The sequence below is a fragment of the Suncus etruscus genome, chromosome 20 (assembly GCF_024139225.1).
Source record: "Suncus etruscus isolate mSunEtr1 chromosome 20, mSunEtr1.pri.cur, whole genome shotgun sequence".
Classification (NCBI taxonomy): Eukaryota; Metazoa; Chordata; class Mammalia; order Eulipotyphla; family Soricidae; genus Suncus; species Suncus etruscus.
Genome location: NC_064867.1, coordinates 21,359,063 through 21,380,117, shown reverse-complemented (window position 1 = coordinate 21,380,117; position 21,055 = coordinate 21,359,063). Strand labels below are relative to the sequence as shown.

General features: G+C 36.4%; 1 protein-coding gene across 1 annotated transcript in view; it reads left to right on the top strand.

The window, feature by feature from the left end:
* The window catches only part of KCNH8 (potassium voltage-gated channel subfamily H member 8), a 389,068-nt gene that overhangs the window by 154,624 nt on the left and 213,389 nt on the right, over positions 1-21,055 (top strand). The window contains exon 3 of the mRNA XM_049766132.1: positions 2,818-2,949. Coding sequence (XP_049622089.1) covers positions 2,818-2,949 — 132 coding nt within the window. The remainder of the gene's footprint in view (positions 1-2,817; positions 2,950-21,055) is intronic.

Below are 21,055 nucleotides of genomic sequence, written 5' to 3'. Positions count from 1 at the left end.
CAGACATGTTGTGAAATGACAGCTGTGCTCAAGACTGGATAGAGATTATTGTCATATTGGCAGCTGTTTCCTTGGCTTTCACCTCATTTTGTACTTTTGCCTCTTTCTAAAATATATTGGTCCTCCTGTACAAAGGCTCCGTGATGACAATAACAGTACTTATTTAATTGAATATATAAAATAGATTTCAGGAAAATGAATAGCCTCTGTTTTGATTTGAGTCATGTTTCTTCAAGATAATTTACCAACAAAGGATTTAAAATATAAACCCAAAATATAAGACTCATACCATTGTCCATAACATCACTACTACTTTCTCTAAGATCTGATTGATGGTGTGTCCCATCTGATAGCTCATTTTATTCTTACAGTAGCTATAGTATTAGTGAAAGAGACTCTCAATTGGATATGATGACCATAGCAAAATTTTGAAGTTATTCTGTGGTGAGGCAGATTACAATATTTGGCCAGGGATATAACTTTTTTCCTGGTCTCTCCATTAGTCATGGATAAGAGAATTGATTTATTGCCTTGTGTTTTGGGGTTACTTTATATTCCACTGTACTGAAAGATGTGAGAATATTAAGATCAATGGAACCAAGTTCCAAGGATGATTGACGTCACACTGGTCACATGGCTTACTAATATTGGAACCTAGATCCCATATCTCCTGAAACCTGGTGACAGGGTATTGAAGTAGGATTGTTGTTGTGTAGATATGTAGGAAGATGTATAAAAGTAAACTGCAACTCTGAAGCAGAAAATCATAGGGTAAAAAATTACTTGAATTTACTATGAATATACTTTGTATAACTTGACATAGTGGAAATACATCAGCATAAAGTGATTAAACCAAACTTTAAAAAGAACAGGAGCTATAATAAAATACAATTTTTTGTCAGGTGGCTATAAATTTAAAAAATAAATTGCTTCATCTGAAAGCCACTGAAGAAAAATGATACTTAAAAGCTGGATGGATACATTAGATCTGTTGAAAGTATGAGATCTAATATACATCTGCATTTATGCATATGCAACATAAATCAATCACTAAGGATATTTCAAATACCTTGAAATCAACTTCCAAATAACTAGGAAATTGACGTAATTAAAGTTTTATTACCCTCTACAGGAAAATTAATAGTTTGCTTTAATACATTTTTATTGACTCACCATGAGATAGTTACAAAGTTGTTCATGATTGAGTTTCAAGTCATACAATGTACAATACCCATCCTTTCACATTTCCTGCCACCAATGTCCCCAATTTTTCTTCTTCCTTCACCCCAGCCTACCTCTATGACAGACAGGTTCCTTCTTTTTAACATAGTATTTTTTCATTACTTTCAAATATTTTTTGCTTTTTTGGTGGGAAATATAGTATTGAAATTATTATATTGTTAAAATATTTAATTTTATTCTGCCAGAATGAATGTACAGCATGTAGGATATTTATCTCCATTGGCCAACCAGGTTTGCTCTCAGTAGTCTATGTGGTCCCCAGAGCCTGCCAGTACTAATCTTTAAATGCAGAGCCAGGAGTAAGCCCTGAACACTGCTGGTGGATTACTGCCAAACAAAGCAAACACCACACCAACAAAAATCTAATTTTCAATGTGGAATTTTTCAATATGTAATAACCCATTTCCAAATATAAGACAATCTATGGCTGTACCACCAGGAATGCACTCAATCTTGTCAAAATATAAGACAGGCTTGATCTTATTTATTAGTATTATTTCCCATGAGTCTTGTTTTTTTTTTTAATAGACTTACTTTTGACTTTGATTTTAAGCTATGTTCTTGAAATAAAACACATAGCATACATTTAGAATTGCATGAGATTTCAAAACCAAATATGCCTATATAGGTAACATGAAGATCATGAAACAAAACTTGATAAATGTCACAGAACATCTAATCTATATTTTCCCCAGAGATAACCACTAATCTGATTACTTTGTCCAGTTGTTTGTATTTAATGTAACTTACTTCATCCTGCATTCTGCTCATTTGTGACTACTTTTGTTCAGTGTTATCCTCATGATATTTATTGAATCAGTTGTGAATCGTTGTTCAATACTTGTTTTCTATATAATGTTGTATTTTTAAAATATATTGTAATGTTGCTAGTTTATAATATGTGTTTAAATCTGTAAGCAGCATACAATCAATTAGAATTTAAGTTGCTGTTTATCCTGCCCTAAACTTAATATTTTCTTTTTTAGTCCTTTTGATTAAAAATGTTGTTGATTTTTAAAATTAGTGGTATAAACACATCTAGGAAAATTATGCAAGACTTTATATCAGAACCATCCTGTGCTGGAGGTAGAAAGGGGCAGTGTCTTATTAAATGGAATGCATTATTATCAATATTTTCAAAGAAATAAGTATTATTTTGGTGTCATAAGGAAAAGTAACTCAGCATATAGAAATGTTTAAAATAAAGCTTATGTATAATGATGGCATATCATTGGAAATAAATATGTATGCCTATGAGATAGATATATATTGAATATGAAATTTTATTTTTAAGGATTGGGAAAAGGGGACAGATCAGTATACAAGGGGTAGGACATTTGCCTTGCAAGTGGCTGACTTAGGTTGAATCACCAGTACCACTTATTGTCGCCCAGGCCTGTCTGGTGTGTCCCCGCCAAACAAAACAAAACAAAACAAAACAAAAAAGGAGATTGGGGATAAGGGAGGAAGGAAACATTAAGGATTTTAATGACTGTACTATTAGTAATTGAAATTTTTATTGAAGAGAAAAATGAGGTAAATATAAGTTGACTTAGGTTTTTATTCTTTCTGCAGGATCTCCATTTTGGTGTCTACTGGATATTGTTCCTATAAAGAATGAGAAAGGAGATGTAGTACTTTTCCTGGCTTCATTTAAAGACATCACAGATACAAAAGTGAAAATTACTCCAGAAGATAAAAAAGAAGGTTTGTACTGTTTTCAGAAAACACTGGCAGATGGAGTAACATTTTGAAATTGTTTACTCAAAAACTCTAGGAAAAATGGACTTTTTAATAACAGCAGCTGATAAATATTCATAACTGTTAGCAGCCAGTATTTGGTGACTATTTCAAAATCACAGAGGCTCACATAAATTTACATTATTATCTTTGTAATAAAGACTGACTTGACAGGAACCATGTTAATGTTAAAATAGGATAAGGATGACAGTTTATCAGAATAGAAGATTCCTACCACATTGTTTTTTAATTAAAAATAATTGATAGTAATTGATCAAGTTAAATTATATGAATAACAATATAGATTTCATCAAAAATGCACACAACTTAGAATATTTTATTTTTATATGAAATTAACTCATTTTAGTAGTTTATAGAGGAATATTGAAAACAAATATAAAAGTATTTTATAAAATATATTTATTTTAACCTAAATATTTCAATGATTTTTAAAATATTCTAAAACATTTTATTTATTATATATAATAAATATATATTATTTTATTTTTATTCATTATGTACATATACATTTTATTTATTATATATAATATAGATTGAATGAAATTCCCTGCATTATATTTACTGACAAAACTAACACTAAAATAATGCTAATATGATTTCTTTTGTATGAATTCATTATCTAGTTTCATAACCAGTAGGAAAAATAATTGTCATTGTAGACATTTTCTGTGTAGTATGTTCTTTATTAGAATTAATATAATATTTCAAGATTATGTCTTTTTCAGAATAGACATTTTTATTCAACGCTTTTTAAAAATGTATTTTTAAACATATAATGTCTTTTAAAATTGCAGCTGAAATGGAGATCTACTATGATTTGTTTCTGACACTTCCACCTAGGCTCACTTGAAATGTTTGAAAATGCAGACCAGCTTTCCTGTATATTTGCATAACTAAATATCGTGGCATTTGTTACATACACCAAGGCAAAATAATGTTTTAATTAAAGTTCCATGAATTGTAGAACAAGTATAATACTATTCAATGAGAAAAAATAAGAAAAATATATTTATCAGTCTCATTCTTCAAAATGTGTTATTATTTGAAGATGTCAAAACGAAGGCCAGAGACTGATATATAGATTGAATGCATGCTTTGCAGGTGTCCAAGGTTCAATATCTGGCATCGCATGGTTCATTGAGCAATTCCAGGAGTTACTACTAAACACAGAGCAGAAAGTAGCCTCCTAGCCTTGTTGGGCGTGCCAAAAAAATAATAATCATCTCCTGAAAACATCAAAATGGAGACTGTGCTTTTGAGCATCTAAATTTTAGTTTTAATCCTGGTTCCATCATATTTTACCTATTAGGATTTAGGCAAGTCAATTTAACCTTTTAGAGACTTATTTTTTTCATCTATAAGATGTGATAATCATATATGTTTATATTTGCCTTGGACTTCTCAAAAATAATTCATGCAAATTATGGAACATAAAAATATGCTTTGTAAAGAGTTGCATGGTCATTGTTACATTATAAATGTTTTATAAAGCATCAGTTGTGTCATAGATTACTTCATCTACTTTTATTTTAACTTGATTCTAGTTATTATTCCTATTTCCATTTGCCAAAGAATTTTAATAACTTGAAAAAATCAACATAGTAAAATAAATAGAAGTAGGATTTACATTCACACAATTAAACTTCAGTTGACAGTCTTTTTATTAAGATTCTTTTTACTCTCCAGAACTCATGATCTTATAAAGGACCCAGATCCAACATTTCAAGTGTAAAATGGTAACAATAATAGAAAAGGAAAAAACTTGTTTAAAATTGAAGCCAGAAAGAATTAAAGCAGCTAGATTTAATTAACTAAAAGAAGGGAATATTAATTTCAGGTGATCAAATAACAAATATTTGACCTTTTTCAGAAGTAGATTATACTAGTTTAAATTCAACTCTTGATTGGCAGACAGGCAAGTTGGACTTAAAGGTAAAAAATTGGGGGACAGGACTGGAGCAATAGAACACGGGTAGGGAGCTTACCTTGCACTCAGCAGACCCATGTTTCTTCGACCCAAACATCCCAGATGGTCCCCTCAGTCCACCAAGAGTGATTCCTGAAAATCACCAGGTATGGTCCCCAAACAAAGCAAACAAAAGATTTGGGGACCAGAGAAATGACTCAAAGGGTCAGAGCACATGCTTTGTATGTAGGCGGTCCAGATTTAAACCCCCAAACTGCCTGTTCTCATTATCACTGTTGAAATGTCTCCTGAATCACAGGAATGAAGCTCTTGGGCATTGCCAGAAATAGCCCAAAAGCAGTAAGCAAAAAAAAAAAAATGTTAAAAATTGTATTTTGTCTTTTATATTTAGAGTACAGATATAATTCAAACCTTGGCGTTCAGAAAAACTTGGTGACTTCCAAGTTTCAGATTTGGGACTGATAAATTGAATTGCCCCTGCCTTCTCCCACAAAATTTATATGTTGGAACCTTAACCAGGTATCCCAGAATGTAAGCAAATTTGGATTTAAAAGTTTTAAAGTGGAAATTAAAGTGAAATTGTCATTGGGGTATGCCCTAATTCAATTTGAGTAATGGTCAGATGAAACAAGAAGATAACAAGACATTTATGTCTCTGTGCACAAAGACAAAGCACCAAAAAGGTACCTTTTTCAAACCTTAAGCTTTTTGTGCTCTTAACTAATTATCAATAGGTTTTAAGTTCAAAATATTTAAGAAACAACTTATAATGACACTTAGTAACTTAGAAGCAAGGTACACTTTTTTACTTTCAGTCTTCCAATTATCCACCATTGTACCATCTTTATCTTGCCTATTTGTCATAAGATACCCACCTATATTTTTTTGGGCCATCTTACCTAAGCTATCCATGAGACTATTCTGAGCTCCACTGCTGGCTACACTCCTCTGGTACTCATGTAAAACTCCCTTTTCTTATCTGTCACAAACCTGTAAGGGCCTTAAATTTGGCATACTACTTCCAGTGTCTTTGAATTTCTTTTTTGTTGTTAGTGAAGCAAGCTAGAATTCACTGAATTAAACTTACTTAAAAATGTGAAAAAGAAGAAAGTACATGTTCAAGAGAGAATATGGTTTTCCCCAGATAGAAAATAAACCAAACAAGCAAGCAATGAGAACAAGAGAGATCTATATTCAAGGGAGAACACAGATTTCAAGACCAAATCTGAATTTTTTGACAGTGCTTTGCACATGGTAAATACCAAATAAATATTTGCTCTTTTGTTAATTTTATTCAATAACCTTGACCCTTATGACAAAGTTTAGTGTCTTTTCCTTTTTTATTACTTTATTTAAACATCATGGTTTACATTGTTGCCCATAATAAATTTGTTTCCAACATTCATGTCCCAACATTAATCCAACATCACCAGTGCAAAGATCCTCCATCATTAAGCCCAAATTCCCACCCACTTCCAAGTCTAGCTCTTTTGTCAGGCTAGAAATAATTTACTTTATATTGTTTGTTTACAACCATGTGGTAATGAGATTATCGAATAAACCTTCAGCAAAAGAAAATTTGTAGAAATTATTACATCTTGTGACAGGGTTATAAGTCACTGTCTAAAGGTTTACTAAGCTGTTTTTTGCTAGTTGATTATTCTGTTAATTTTGTTGTTATTGTTGTTAATCATAGGTGGCTTGTATGCTACTTTGACATCTAATTTGGTGTATATTTACTGGGGTGTCAGAACTGAAAATTTTGGAACTGTCTCATGGCTGCATGTGCAGCTGCAGAGTCCAGGAATTCCAAGTTCTGTGGCTGGTATCTCAGTAACTGTGGGGCCTGGTATGGCTTCCAGGGCTTCTAGAAATAAAAAAAAGGTTGGGGAGGATGCCCAAACTCACACCATTGAAGTCCTCAAGATCTCAGCCCAAATACTGCATTGGAGGTCGGGGCAATAGAACATTAGATAACAAAGTGGGTAGCATAGTGGGTCTGCCAACCTTGCCAGGAGTAATGCCTGAGGCCACTGGTGTGGTCCGCAAACACAAACACAAACAAAAACAAAACATCTAGAAAACAAAATACCACTATATTTGGAGTTTTGACTTGTTTGGAGTTTCTTCACAGATTAGTAGTAAAGTGTTAAAATTGAGCCAATGGTGGGTTGGTGATTGTTGGGTAGTGGGTGCAACCCTGAGGCTTTGGCAGAGAAGAGACTTGGCCTGCCCCACTTCCCAAGATTGACTTAGTTTTCAGCAGAGAGGCCAGAGAACCCATGACTTTTTGTGAAATGGTTTAAGTCTAGTTTGAAAATAAATTGAGTCTATGGAGCTGGCTGACCAGCAGACCTGGTGGGACTGTGGGGTGTGGTTGCAGCTGCCAGCCAGTTTAGTTTCTAAACAGTTTGTTCCTCTATGTTCAGTTCATTCTTAAGTTATTCACTCATTGTGTTAATTTGACTTCTCTTTACTGCTAGTTGAATATAGCATGTGCCTTTGTCTTTTAGAGCAGAGTACATATAGTTATATTATTACAATAATATAGTATTAGTATATATTATATAATGTATATGTGTATTATAAAGCATAATACATTAATATCACCAATTTTCTCACAACCAAAGAATTTCACTCAAAATTTATTAAAAAAAAGTGGACACTTACAATATATCTTGAGAATTTAAAGTTGATGTAAAGCTTTCAGCTTATATTCAGTGCCAATACCAATCAAGAATCAAATGCAATGGTGTCTCTTTGTGGAATAATTTTTGACAGGCAGCTCCAAGTTGAAATTATTAAATGTGCTAATCAAAGTTTTTGTCTGCTTTTTCCTATTATTGAATGGGCTTTATAATATATAGTAATTAATATCTTAACTAAGCAATTAGATATAAATTTGTTTTACAAAAATCCTGAAAACCTAATGTAAGTTTAAACTATGAGGGTTTGTTTTTTAATATTTTAAAAGAGTTTGAAGAAAAGCAGTTTATGATTGTCCAATTGAATCTTAGTGAGCTCTCAGACTGCTGCCTTTCTGCTCTACTGTCCTAAAAATGCTGTCTGAAGTGCTGATAACTTGTCATCTCAAACCTGGATGATGCCTGTTGCATCTTTAGAACTTTTATTGGTTGTGTGTATATATATATATATATATATATATATATATATATATATATATATGAAGAAGAGACAGGATACGAATAGAGGGTTTTCTTATGTTTTCCTTGATATGTGATTCTTACATTGTATTCTCCTTCCTTCGAGATATTTAACATCATTTTGTTGACTATAACTATGACATAGCCATTTCTGGCTCCAAGGAAATTTGGAAAAAATCAGTTTTTCTTTTTTTCCCCTTTATTTTGTTTTTGTTTGTTTGGGGGCCATCCCCAGTAGTACTCAGAAGTACTAACCTCTGCACTCTGTAATCACTTCTAACAGGCAATGGGGTTCAAATAGGATGCTGAGGATTATATCTGGATAGATCACATGCAAGATAATTACCCTACCTGCTGTACTATTTTTTCAGCCTATTTCCTGGTTTGTTTTTAATGTTTATATCCTTACAATAAAATGACCCAGAAGAAAAAGAGCCAGGAGTGAGGTTGGATTTGCTGATCAAGATTATCTTTTATTTATTGAATATTTCTTATATATGCCACACTGATTTTTCCAAGAATTCTACAATGAATGTAAACGAGTGCAACTAGGAATTAGTAAACTGTGCATTACCTTAATGCTGTGAAGATATAGGGACAGAAGTAAATCCTAGGATAGTTGAGTTACACAAATCATATTTTGTAGTATATCCTAAACACTGTGAAACAGAAGAGACATAGAAGCTGAGCTTTATCTTCTTTTCCCGAGTCCCTTTTGCATGATTGCCATGGAAACTATGAACTCCAGTGTTAATTCTTTATTTTCATTTTTTATTTAATTATTTTACTCTTTAAACTACAGTGTGAGGACTTGATAATTGGTATTACTTGGATTCTCATTAGAAAGGTATATTTTCAATCCCTTCATCAAACTTCTGAATCAGAATCTGCATTATATGACTATCCCCAGGTAATTTGGAGATACCTCTAAGTACAAGAAGATTTTTGCTATTCATATTCTGATTGCCTGGGATGAAGCAGTCCATTTTTATTCACTCTGTCACATCTCCTTGTTCCTTGCTTTTATGGAAATTATGGCCATCTGAAACAATCTTTTTCAAAAGCTGGTTTATACTGTAATTGCTCTCTCTTCCACTAAAATGTAAGTTTGATCTTGGAATAGCCTTCTGATGACTTCTTAAAGATCACATCCCTGACATATAGAGTATTTTAACAATTATGATTGATTGTTAGGTGATTGAATCAACAAATGTTGAAATGAGGTCCAACTTAGAAAAGCTATTTAGGAATAGAAAACAATATAAAATTCTCTTTTTTTTAATATAATTTTTATTTTGATCATAGTGGCTTACATATTGTTGACAATAATATTTTAGGTACATATTTACGTAAAATCAGGGGGGATTCCCATCCCCAAATTGTCCTCTCTACACCTCCGTTTTTGTCCTACCTCCCATTTCCTCTTCCCTCAACCCCAGGGCGGCTAGAATATGTGGTCCCCTCTGTCTCTAACCAACTACTTAGTAGTCTTGCATCAGTTTGGTCTTGATGCCTCCCTTATTTCCCCCTCTAAGTAGGGGCAGGGGTAGCTAGTTCAAGTTGCGTGGTTTTGCCTGAAAAAGAGAAAATAAATAAACTGGGGTAAGAGTTTAATACCCCGAAAATGGGCAGAATCCTTCTAGAGGTTCTCATCATCGATTTGGGAAATGAAGGAGAAAAAGAAGGTGAAACACTCCACCAGTACCAAAAGAAGTGTCAAATATCCAGTGAGGACTCCAGCTATAAGGATATGCACCACAAAAAAACAGATTAAAAAAAAAAACAAAACAAACAAAAACAAACAAACAAACAAAAAACATGCCGTGGTCTTGAAATAAGAAACATGGCGTAGCACATAACGAAAGAAAAGAAAGTAAGAGAAAAAAAAATAAGAATAATTGGGGACAACAATTTCAATAATCACATCCAAACTGAGAAGTCGACCAAAATAGCTAGGTAAATAAAAATAATAATAACAATAATAAATGAAGGTAAGATATATATATATATAAATAACCAAGGTTTTGTGTTTTTTGTATTCTTGTTTTTTTCCCTCCTGCCCTGGCACAGTAAATATTGGGGTCATTCGAAAAGGAATTCACTTGCACTATGAGATATGGGGTTTCTCCGTCCTTGGAGTATACTGTCATGGGATCAGCTCTAGTCTTTGCTCAGGATCATTACTCTCCCGGTGGTGGTTTTTTTGTTTGTTTGTTTGTTTGTTTGTTTGTTTGGTGTGTAGAAGACTTCTGCTCTGTCCAGTGTGGTACAATCAGAGCTCTGTGTTTAGAGGTCTCAGTATCTGTACAAATCCTGAGGTGGGACTTATGGTGAAGTCAGTCTTTGTGAATCTAGAGGTTCTGTTACCTCAGTGCCATTTTAATCCATCTTCTGTGGTTGGTGATCTTGGTCTTTGCACTGAACCTAGGAAGGCATCTAGGATAGCGTCTTTCTTTGTTCTTCCAGAAGCCCCTTTCCGTTACAATTGTCTCTGCCGGACCTTTGGAACTGGGAATCATGCTTATTGTGCAGGTTTTAGTTCAAACCCTAGACTAGGGCTTTTATGTTGGTCCCAAGATGTATATAGTCTGGTCGTGGTTCTAGCAGCCAGTCATCTGTAAATCACGATCTTGGCTTTTGGACCTACCAAAGGGTGCCACGTCTTCTGGTTTTGTCTTGTCGTTAGCTGGTAAGGTAGGCTCAACTGCTCTAAGGTCAAGTTGTTCACATTTTCCTCATTGTCAGGATATCATGTTAGAGCTGGCCCTTGTTGTTGACCCTGCAGTATTAAGGCTGTCCCAGATGGAGTTTGTTTTTTGCAGCTGTTGTGAAGAGCTGTGCCGTTTCTATGCCTGGGAACCAGGGTTCAAGGCTGGATGAATGGAATCCGATCACCTGAGGTCTAAGTTGATTCCACATGACATATTTTCAAGGTAGGAGATATCCCTGTATTGTAAACAACTATGAGTTCCTATCTCTAGTAGATAAGAGCTCTTTTTTTTTTAATATGTAAGATTTCCCCTTTATTTAGTGTGCCTTTGCAGGGGGAAGTGGTGCTCCATTATATGTCGAAGTATTTGGGGTGGACAGAGTGGATAACAGAAATAGGTCACATACCCAAAAACGATTAAAAAAAAAAAAGGAAATAAAAGTGTGTGTGCCCACAAATGTATATGTAGGGCAAACATTTAAAAAAAATAAATTAATTAAAAAAAAAAGAAATAAAATGAGTTAGCGAAGTTTTTAAAGGACCAAAGTGGTGCAAAAGACTACTTTGCATTTGGGGGAGAACAGGTAAAGTGGTGGTGTATTACAGGTCTTATGCCTATGTTGGAAGTACAGTTTTCCCATTGTCTTTTGGATTTTTCTTGTGGTGTGTGGGTTCCCAGGCATCTTCTAATCACACCCCCTAACCCTCTTCAGATTGGTAAAAATTTGCAGCAGGGAGGTCTTGGAAGAGTTCTTGCATTGGGGATACTATTGGACCTAAGTCCGGTTTCAAGAAACAGTCCACGTTAGGGGGAGTTGGTAGGGAGGGTCTCGCAGCATGAGTCCACAGGGGAGTTGGCTGTCTTTTCTTGCAGGAGACGAGGTGTGGGTTCGGCGGGGTGTCCCCTCGCCTGGGTGCTAGGTACTGGTTCATTGGGTAGGAGGTCGATCTTGATGCCTAAAAGATTAAGGACTGAGGGTGGAGAGTTTTAATATGGTGGGAGATCTGGATGGGATTGAGGGGTGAAAGGATAGTTGTATTTCAGAGGGGGAGAAAGGGGAAGGTATATGGGAGGGGTATGAAGGAAGAGAAAAGAGAAAATACCGTAGAAAGAAAGGGAGAAGAGAAAGGGAAAAAAGTAAAGAGAAGAATAGAAGAGAAAAAGAAAAGAAAAAAAAGTAGTGAGAAGAAAGGAGAGAATAGCAAGGGAATGCTGGTTTGGTTGAATGTGTTCGATGAATAGAGCCTGTAGTTTAGGTCTGTACTTCGCAGGTACTGCTTTGGTGGTCTGACTGGTCACGTGCTTCAATTCCTAAAAGAAGGTTTAACCTAGAGATAAAGTGTATGTTAAAGAGTTTTCGCGTGGCCATCTCGTAGTGCAGGCAAGGTATGGTATCTCGTGTGGTATCCCGAGTTGCCATCTTAGTTTGTCCGCCCTTTGTATCTAAGGGCACCTGTGGACAGAGAAGCTGAGAGGTTATTTAAAATATAGTAAGGTAAAGGGTTTAAAAGGTTCGAATCCCGGTGTCCCATATGGTCCCCCGTGCCTGCCAGGAGCTTTTTCTGAGCAGACAGCCAGGAGTAACCCCTGAGCACCTCCGGGTGTGGCCCAAAAACCAAAAAAAAAAAAAACAAAAAAAAACGTAGTGTTATGGTCTGTTGCCATTGCATTCCGTGATTTCCCGTGGTGTTCTATACTTGTGTTCCTGTTTACGATCTCTAAGGGATTATTGTGGGCCTTTGTTGTAGGAGTCTGATTACATACCTGTTCTCTCTATGTTGCTGTTTCTGTTGTTGCTGTTTTCTTTGTGGTATAATGTGCAGTCAAGAGTTTGCATTGTTCCTTTTTCATGTATTTTGGACACGGCTCCCACGTATATGTTGACTATTACAGTGTTCGGAGTTTCTACCCTGTTAAACCCTGTTATATGATTGTTAGGTATTAGTTGTGTATAAAATATATGTTCTAGGTGTTTCAGAATAGTGCTACCATTCTGTGTTTATCTTTTGTCTTCTGGCTTACTTCGTTTAACATAACATGATCTAGGTCCATCCACGTTGCTGCAAAGTCTGTGATTGTATCATTTCTAACTGCCATGTAATATTCCATTGTGTATATGTACCACATCTTAATGATCCATTCATCTGTTGTTGGACATCTAGGTTGGTTCCAAGATTTGACTATTATACTGAGTGCTGCGATAAATAGTGGGGTGCATACGTATTTTGGAATGAATGTCCTTCCATCTTGTGGGTATATGCCTAGGAGAGCAATTGCTGGGTCAAATGGCAGCTCAATTCTGAGTTCTTTGAGCACTCTCCAGACTTTCCTCCATAGGTGTTGGACTAGGGGGCATTCCCACCAGCAGTGGATGAGAGTTCCTTTCATACCACATCCCCGCCAACAAAGGTTGTTTCCATTATTTTTGATGTGGGCCATCCTCACTGGTGTAAGGTGGTATCTCATTGTTGTCTTGATTTGGATCTCCATGATGATGAGTGAAGGTGAGCATGTTTTCATGTGTTTGTTGGCCATCCTTCTGTCTTCCTCATAGAAGTGTCTATACATTTCATCTCCCCATTTTTTATAGCTTTGTTTGGTTTTGGGGGGCTCAGCTTTCTGAGTGCTTTGTATGTTCTAGATATCAGCCCTTTATCTGATATGTCGAGTGAAAAGATTTTTTCCCATTCTGTTAGCTGTCTTCTTGCGTTAAGTAGGGTTTCTTTTGCCATGCAGAAGCTTTTTAGTTTGATGTAGTCCCATTTGTTTATATTTCATGCTAACGTTCTTGCCATTGGTGCTCCATTCTCAAAGACCTTTTTGATATATAGGTCTTCGAGTGTTCTGCCTATTTATTCTCGATAAACTTTATGGATTCGGGTCTGATTTCAAGGTCTTTGATCCATTTTGAGTTGATTTTTGTATAAGGAGTAAGGTATGGATTGATTTTCACTTTCGTACATGTGGCTTTCCAGTTGTACCAACACCATTTGTTGAATAGGCTTTCTTTGTTCCATTTCAGATTCTTGCCTCTTTTATCAAATATTAGTTGGCTATATACCTGGGGGTTTATGTCTGGGAATTCTGTTCTGACCCACTGGTCTGAGGTCCTGTCTCTGTTCCAGTACCATGCTGTTTTGATTAATATGGCTTTATAGTATAGTTTCAAGTTAGGTAAGGAGATACCTCCCAGCTTCTTGTTTTTCAGTATTTGTTTGGCTATCCTGGGTCTTTTGTGGTTCCAGATGAATTTTGTGAATGATTGTTCTAATTCTTTAAAGAATTGTGTCTGGATTTGGATAGGGATTGCATTAAATCTATAAAGGAGTTTGGGTAGGATAGTCATTTTGATTATGTTAATTCTACCTATCCATGAGCATGGGATGTTCTTCCATTTCTTTAGATCGTCTTCAATTTCTTTCTGAAGTGTTTTGAAGTTTCCCTGGTATAGGTCTTTCACTTCTCTTGTAAGGTTGATTCCTAGATACTTGATATTTTTTGATACTATCTTAAATGGAATTGTATTTTTAATCTCTCTCTCCTCAACTTCATTGTTTGTATATAGAAACGCTACTGTCTTTTGTGTATTGACTTTGTAACCAGCCACTTTGCTGTATTGGTTAATTGTTTCTAGGAGTTTTACTGTGGACTCTTTAGGGTTTTCTATGTATATCATCATATCGTCGGCAAAAAGAGATAGCTTGTATTCCTCTTTCCCAATTTGAATTCATTTGATTTCCTTCTCTTGTCGGATTGCTATTGCTAGGACTTCTAAGGTTATATTGAATAAGAGTGGAGAGAGTGGACAGCCTTGCCTAGTTCCTGATCTTAGTGGAAATGCTTCTAGTTTTTCACCATTGAGTATAATGTTGGCTGTAGGCTTTTAATAGATAGCTGTAACTATCTTGAGGAAGGTTCCTTCTAACCCTATTTTGGTGAGTGTCTTTAACATGAAAGGATGTTGGATTTTGTCAAATGCCTTCTCTGCATCGATTGATATGATCATGTGGTTTTTGTCTTTCATGTTGTTGATGTGGTGTATAATGTTGATTGATTTGCGTATGTTGAACCAACCTTGCATTCCTGGGATGAATCCCACTTGATCGTGATGTATGATCTTTTTGATGAAGTGCTGGATTCGGTTTGCTAATATTTTATTGAGTATCTTTGCATCTATGTTCATTAGTGAGATTGGTCTGTAGTTTTCTTTTTTGGTAGTGTCTTTGCCTTCTTTGGGGATGAGTGTGATATTAGCCTCATAAAAGGAGTTGGGGAGGATTCCTGTTTTTTCTATGGTTTGGAAGAGCCTATGGAAAAGTGGTAGTAACTCTTCTAGAAATGTTTGATAGAATTCACCTGTAAATCCATCTGGGCCTGGGCTTTTGTTCTTAGGGAGCTTTTTAATTACATCTTCAATTTCCTCTGAGGTGATTGGTCTGTTTAGGATTTCTAGATCTTCCTTTTCCAGTCTTGGAAGAGGGTGTTTTTCCAAGAATCTGTCGATTTCTACTGGGTTCTCTAGCCTAGTTGAGTATAGTTGTTCATAATATGATCTCATGATATGTTGTATTTCTTGGGGTTCTGTTGTAATATCTCCCCTTTCATTTGTGATCCTACTGATTTGGGTGTTTTCTCTCTTTTTTTTGGTGAGTTTTGCCAGTGGTTTGTCTATCTTGTTTATTTTTTCGAAAAACCAACTCCTGGTCTCATTGATTTTTTTGTATTGTTTTCTTAGTTTCTATGTTGTTTATTTCTGCTCTGGTTTTTATTATTTCTTGCCTTCTGGATGTGGTTGGATTTCTCTGTTGCTGTTGTTCCAATTCTTTGAGGTGATCTTTTAAACTGTTGGTTTTGTTATTTTCCTGATTCTTGACATAGGCCTGTATTGCTATGAGTTTCCCCCTAATTACTGCTTTTGCTGAGTCCCATAAATTTTGACATGTTGTCTCTTCATTGTCATTTGTCTCAAGGAATCTTTTTATTTCTTCCTTGAGTTGTTCTTTGATCCAGCTGTTGTTGAGCAGCATGTTGTTTAATCTCCAGGTATTAGTTTTTCTCCATTGCTTCTTCTTGACCTCAATTTTGAGCTCTGTGTCATAGTGATCTGAGAGGGTACTTCTAATGATCCTTACCTTTGTGGTCTTATATAGGTTGGCTTTGTATTCTAATACATGGTCTATTCTGGAGAAGGTTCCATGTGGGCTTGAGAAGAATGTGTATTCTGCTTTCTGGGGGTGGAGTGCTCTATATAAGTCTATTAGCCCTAAATCTTCTAATTTTTCATTCAGAGCTCTTATTTCTTTGCTATTTTTCTGTTTGGTGGATCTGTCCAGTGGTGATAGTGGAGTATTGAGGTCCCCTGCTATTATCACGTTTCCCTTCATGTGTTTCTCCAGGTTTGCCAGTAGTTGCCTCACATATTTTGCTGACTCTACATTAGGTGCATAGATATTGACCAGGTTTAGTGTTTCTTGATCTAATGTTCCCCTGATCAGTAAGTAGTGACCCTCTTTGTCTCTGATCACTTTCTTGAGGTTGAATGCAATTTGGTCTGATATAAGAATGGCTGTCCCTGCTCTTTTTTGTTTTCCATTGGCCTGAATAATTACTTTCCATCCTTTTATTCTAAGCCTGTGCTTATCCTGCATCTGTAGGTGTGTTTCTTGCAGACAGCAGAAGTCCGGTTTATTTTTCCTAATCTAGTTCTCTACTATGTGTCTTTTAATTGGAGAGTTTAGTCCGTTAACATTTAGGGAGATTATTGAGAGAGAGGATTTTTGTGTAGTTGTGTTGTGTAGGGTGGTTTTTGTTACAATCGGGGGTTTGGATTGTGTAATTCGTCTTTGAGTAAGTCGTTTAGGATCGGTTTTGTTTGCACAAATAGTTCAAATTCGTTCTTGGTTGAGAATGTTTTTAGTCTATCCTCCCATATGAATGTAAGTTTTGCTGGGTATTGGACCCTAGGTTGGAAATTTCTTTCATTCAGTCGTTTAAATATGTCATTCCACTGTCTTCTTGCTTGAATTATTTCGAATGGGAGATCTGGTTTGATTCTTATGTCCCTACCTTGGTACTTGAGGTTTCTTTTCTTCCTTATTGCTTTAAGGAGTTCCTCTTTCTCTTTGTTTTTTGCCAATTGGATTACCATGTGTCTTGGTGTTTGTTTATTAGGGTCTATCTTATTGGGAACTCTTTTTATTTCCTGTATTGGCATTGCAGTTTCCTTCCAGAGGGTGGGGAAGTTCTCCGCTATTATCTCTCTGACTACTTGTTCTTCCCCTTTCCCTACTTCCTCCCCTTCTGGTATACCCACAATTCTTAGGTTGTTTCTTTTGTCCTTGTTCATTAGATACTGGACCTTTCCTTCCAGTGCTTTGCCTTTTATTTCTTTGTTGGTTTCTTGATCATTTTTTGTTTGCAGCTTTCCTTCGAGTTCTTCAATGTGTTTCTCCAATTCTGTGTTTCTGCTTGTAAGGCTTGTTACTTTGTCTTTTAATTCCTTCACTTCTTTTTGTATGGAATCTCTTATGTTCTTTAACATTTCTTCTTTAATTTGGCTGATTCGTTCATCCATAGATTTCTTATACTCGATAGCTAGGGTTTCTCTCATTCCTTTAATTAATTCTTGCATTTCCTTCCTCATGGCTGCTTTTAGGTCTTCATCGCATGGATCTGTGCGTTTTGGTGGACTTGGAAGCTTGCAAGGGTTTGTCACCATATCTCCAGATATTAGTGATTTCCTTGATTTACGCATATTTCTTTGTATTTAATGGTGTGTTTTAGTGTGCTGTGCTTCTAATTTTCACCTGTTTTGATCCCCTGTGGTGTGGGAGTGGGTTCCCTCCCTGAGGGTGGTTCTAGAGGGACTTTTGGGTGAACTCGCTGAGGTTTGGATCCTCCTGTGCTCTTTATGTGTCCTGGTTAGTTGTTTTCCCCTTTTGATGGCAGCTAGTACTGGCCCTTTCCTGAATACAGTGGTGGGGGGCACTGTTTCTCCTCTCCTCTTTCTCCTCTCCTCTACTACTTGGAAGTCAGTCTTCCTCTTTATTCCTGTCAGCAGGTGTAGTTCTGCTTCTGGCCACACTGGTTGCGGGCGCTGTTGAGCCTGACTCTCTGTTCCCTCCCTTATCTGGGGGTCAACGAAGCTCTGCTCCTCCGAGTTACCGCAGAGGAAATTCCCCCAGTCAAGCCCTCCCGGTAGCTGCTCTCAGCCCTTGGGGGGGGGGGTCTCAGGTCTACTCTGGGGCTCGGGGCTAGGTTGCTCTAGGTTACCTAAAGGTCCAGGGGGCAGGCCCAAGCTCACCCGGTCTATTCGTCCCACCTGTCCCAGCGGGGCAGGTGACTCCTAGGGAATGTCCTCCTCTGTCTACACTCGGGTCAGGTGGGGTGAACTCTGGGGCCTGGAAGTTGAGGCAATGGGTGGTGTGGTCTCTGTGCCAACAAGCTGGCCTCTGCAGTCTATGGGGGGGGGGGTCGCGCGCAAGGTGGCGGACGCGGGTGTCTCCGGTCGTCCACGTGTGAGTGCCCCAAGAGAGTGCACTCACCCTGGTCACCCGGGGGTCAGGAGCGGGGGTCCCTACAGCCCGGTTGGAGCGGCTCTGGCCTCTGCAGTCTATGGGGGGGGGGGTCGCGCGCAAGGTGGCGGACGCGGATGTCTCCGGTCCTCCACGTGTGAGCGCCCCAAGAGAGTGCACTCACCCTGGTCGCCCGGGGGTCAGGAGCAGGGGTCCCTACAGCTCAGTTGGAGCGGCTCCGGCCTCTGCAGTCTATGGGGGGGGTCGCACACAAGGTGGCGGACCCTCATTTTTTTTTTCAGAATAACCAACTTGTAATTATCAGAGGTGCATGTCTTATTCTGATGAGTGTACTGTTTAGGTTTGTTCTGCTTGATTTCAGTTGAAGATAATTTGTCATGTATTTACCAAAGTCAGCTACTTCTTAATGTGTTCATACTACTTATATTGAAATAGAATCACTCCATCACTTTAAATAGAGGCTCTGCAGTTTGTTATTTGTTCTTATTGATTCTTCAATTTGTCTTTCACGCTTGAGAATTAAATTTGGTCATAAAATTTAAGCTACTTTTGTTAAAAATTTGCAAAACCTAGTCTCTAGAGCAGGCATTCAATAACTGATTAGATATTAATTAAACCTAAAATGATTTATGTGCTTTGATTATTTTAATTTTCTACATGGAACATTGTAATAATGTTCCTTTAACCTACTTAAATAATCTGCCTGAAATTTTTTGTTTGCATAATGAGCAAAACACATGTAAAATAATCTAAAGAATAGAAGCTACCAACAGGGCAACTATTATAAAAATTGATACTATCTGGAGACAGATTTTTATCTTTGGGAAATTTATCTCAACTTTTATCAATTATGTGATGAAACTTCGAACCCATATAGATGCTTAAAGTGATTGAAAATTTTCTTTTATATTTGTATTTTATGATGTTATCTTCATTTTATAAAGGACATTTGGTTTATATATAAATACCAATATAATTTTTCTAGAATCTTATGAAGTTAAATATTTAGGGTTCATAAATTTGGTAGCTTTTAGACCAGATAATAACATATGAAATGCCCAGTAGATATTGGTGGGGACAAAGACATAATCTTTGTACATATGCTTCATTAGGTCATTCCATTAAATAGATAACATTTATTTAAGTTTCCTACAAATAATAAAAGTAAACTTAAGAATTTAAATATTTTGGAACAGTTACTGTTATTCTTACACATAATTAGAAAAGTAACATCTTAGTTGAAATTCATGGTTTATTTTTAGTTCTAGAATAGAGCTTTTTAACCTCCTTCACACCTCTTTATTGGGATAGTTTAACGTTTATAATTGATTTTTTAAGAAGTGTTTTGGCTACACTGATTCTGCTCAGTGTTTATTACTGGATCAGAGCTAAGGAATCCCTCCCAGCAATACTCCAGGAGCCAAATGTAGTTTTGGTGATCAAACTAGGGGCAATTCTATGCAGAGCAAGTACCTCAATCCTTTTACTTTTATTTCAATCTTTACAAACTTTTAACAATCAAGTGACCAGCTAATTGAAACTTCAGACTATGTTATTAATAAGATTAACAATTTCAGACTGAGAATTTTTTATTTTTTATTAATAATATAATTTTATTTTAATTATAGTGGTTTTCATATCATTCACCATAATATTCAGGGACATGTTTACATTGAATCAGGGGAATTTCCACCACCAAATTGTCCTCCTCCCACATCCACTACCACTCTGTCTCCCATTTCCTCCACTCTCCCCCCAGGGGCTGCTAGAATGCCTGGTTCCTTCTGTGTCTAGTTTATTACTTAGTGGTCTTATAACTGTTTGGTCTTGGTGCCTCCATTACTTCCCCCTCTAATTGGGAGGTAGGACTACATAGTTCAAGTTATGTGGTTTTGTTTGAGGAAGAGAAAAGTAATAAATGGGGTAAAAATCAACTATGCCAACTATGAGCAGAGTCATTCTAGAGGCTCTCCTCCTAGGTTTGAGAGACGAAGGGGGAAAAAAGAAGGTGAAACACCACAACAGTTTAAAAAGATGAATCAAATAAGATATCCAGTGAGCACTGCAGCAATAAAAATATGCACCACATAAGTGCCATGGTCATGAGATAGAAAACATGACAAAGTGCAAAAAGGAAGAAGAGAAAAGAAGAAAGGGAAAGTAAATATATAAATAAAAAAATGGACAACTACTACAATATACACCCCAAAACAAAGAAATCGACAAAAACTAGATTAAAAAAAAAGATTATTTTGTGTTTTTTGTCTCTTTTTTTCCCCCTCTTGCATAGGCACAGTAAATATTGGGGTCATCCAAAACGGGAATCCCCTTGGCCTAAGAGATACAGGGTTTCTCCACCCTTGGAATATATTGTCATGGGATTATCTATAGACTCCTTTCAAGTTTATTTACTTTCCCCTTGGTGCTTTTGTGGTGTATGGAAGACTTCTGCTCCGATCTGGATGATAAAAACAGACCTCTAAATCTAGAGGTCCAGACTGAGAATTTTTTAAAGTATTTAATTCCTCTTCTAAAGGATTAACTTCGTAGAAGCAGAGGTTGTGCTTGTTTTACTTTTGAGCTCAAGAAATGAGGCTAGGATTTAACATGTGAAAAACTGAACTGAATAGCATTAAAAGATTCAATTTTAGGACTCTTCATAATCAGTCTAGTATGACTTTAGCAAGTCTGAAGAAAAGACACTGAAAGGATGTG